Consider the following 2,267-nt stretch of genomic DNA (forward strand, 5'->3'; position numbering starts at 1 on the left):
GCAAGCAATGTAGAGTTTGCTCTTCCCCAATTTATAATCGAGTATTGGATCTTGGATTGAAACAAAGCATAATATATTATAAAGTTTGTAATATTGTTAAAGGGGCAATGTATCTCAGCTTAAATGCTATGCCGCAGACCTTTGCAAGCTGTTTTCTAAGATTAATAATATGACTATCCCATGTTAATCGCTCATCCAAAGTTACACCTAGATAGTTTATACTTTTCTTCCTTTTGATGGATCAGCCACTGATGGACAGACTAAAATTTTCTGCTGCATTCTTTTTGTTGCAGAGGATCATATACCGGTAAGTAGTTTTAATATAATTTAATGAAAGTTTATTGGATTTCATCCACACATCAGTTTTTGCTATTTCTCTATTGACATTTTTTTGGAGAGATGACAGGCATTTATTTGACTGACAGTTTGAATATAAATACTGTCCCAAGCAAAACTCTAGAGAGGTGAAAACTGTATTTACAAAATAATTTTTATTAATAATACTTGCAACATAATTTTATTAATAAAACAGCAAGATAATTTTAATTAAAAATCATCAGGCAAGTGGTCATCAATGGCTTCTTTGTATCCTTCGTACTGGCCATCTTCTTCAGGAAATCTGTTGCGGATTGCAAGGACTGCACAGGCAGGAATTACTTTACGCCTCTTTCGACCCAATTTTCCATATATCCAGAAGGTGAAGCTGCGATAAGCAACATATCTGTACGACCTGTAAAAGAAAATGTGATTGACCGAGAAGTGTAAAATCATCATTTTTTTCATTGCAACATTATCAGTAAATCACGATGTAGAAAAGCCCTAGGCTAGAACTTTACAACATAGAGTACCTAAGAATGGAAAGTTGGAAACCTTGGGATTTGTGACCCAGGCAAGGGTGCATGTACAATGGTACCGGTAAGCTAACTCTGGTCTCCGGATTTTTTACACTACCATAGGCTATGTGTAACACACATTATATAAGAACAAAGTTCACCATGTAGGTTCTGAAACTGCAAAGTTTGGATAATATTTTACAACTATCTAAACTGACCTGTTTGAGATTGGATCTCGGAGATCTTCGCCGACCACATCCTTTAGTGCAGCCATAATTGCTTCTAACACTTCTGTATCCAGGCACATCTTTTCAAAGCTGTCGACCTGGTTTATGCATTGGCGGGCTATGTCTGTTTTGGCAACCACGGCGTCAATCTCCTGGCAACATTTATTTTCCATCATTGTTGGCATGATGGCACAATTTCCACACCTACACCATTTCAAATTCTCCATCCGACTGCAGTCGGAGCTGGCACTGTCGGAGCTCGAATCCGAATCACAGTCATCTCTGTCAAGGCGCTGTCTTTTTGGTTCAAACAAAAATCCTTTTCTGATTTCAGACATCTTTAAAAATTACGACTTGTGCAACGCTTCCAGTGTTAATATATGAAGCTGCCAACTGAGTGCACAACCAAATACGTCATAAGGCACATAGCGCCACCCAGTGGCTGATTTTCTTTTCGTTATATTTGCCAAACAAAAAAGTATATCAAAAAAATTTTTCGAAAAAGATAATGCTTAAACACCAGAGAATCACCAAAAAAATTTTCATTTTTCATTTCAGGTCCCCTTTAAACTAAAATTAAAACCTCTTCTTCTTCAGTGTCTGAAGTGTGTGTGCACAGGTCGTTGTCAGGGGAGGGGGCACGCCTCCCTGCAGCGACGGCCCTGACAAGACAATAATTTTTAGAGTTGCAAATTGCAATGCAATGAAATGCACGCAACAAGTCTCTTGTTGTTTTGCTGCAATCGGCAATCGCAAGTGAATTTTACAATTTAAATGAAACAGCACAGGCGGTACAGATTCTTTTGAAGCGAAGCGAAAGAAATTGGCAAGTGGTTTGTGAAAGTGTCGCAATACGAGGCCGCTTTTACATCGGAAACATGGTCTTTCGCGCCACCTCACGACCAACTATTTTATTCTTGTGTTTTCTTTTTTTGTTGGAAGTGTTAGTTTTTAGTAGCCTAATTGTCGTAAAAAAATAAAATCTCTCTCGTCAAAACATGAAACTGTTTTAAGCGCATTAAATCTTTAGATGAGTAGATTAACTAAAATTGCAAGAACTTGCCTTGAGACGTGTGGCTACGTCACAAACTCCACAAACTCAATTTAAAAGACAAAATTCACACACAATAACAACACAAGATCGGTTATAGACTGTAAGATCGATTTTTTCCTAGCTTGGCGATATAACTTTAATCCAAAAATAATA

General features: G+C 37.5%; 1 protein-coding gene across 1 annotated transcript; it reads right to left on the bottom strand.

Annotated features, from left to right (window-relative positions):
* Positions 1-546: 546 nt before the first annotated feature.
* LOC145776722 (uncharacterized) lies at positions 547-1,398 on the bottom strand. Its single transcript, XM_082587951.1, has 2 exons — positions 1,052-1,398; positions 547-730 (listed from the first exon to the last, which is right to left on the bottom strand). The coding sequence occupies exons 1-2, from the start codon at positions 1,396-1,398 to the stop codon at positions 547-549; spliced, it is 531 nt and encodes a 176-aa protein (XP_082444077.1).
* Between the last annotated feature and the right edge of the window lie 869 nt (positions 1,399-2,267).

The sequence above is a fragment of the Aplidium turbinatum genome, chromosome 9 (genome assembly GCF_918807975.1).
Source record: "Aplidium turbinatum chromosome 9, kaAplTurb1.1, whole genome shotgun sequence".
Lineage (NCBI taxonomy): Eukaryota > Metazoa > Chordata > Ascidiacea > Aplousobranchia > Polyclinidae > Aplidium > Aplidium turbinatum.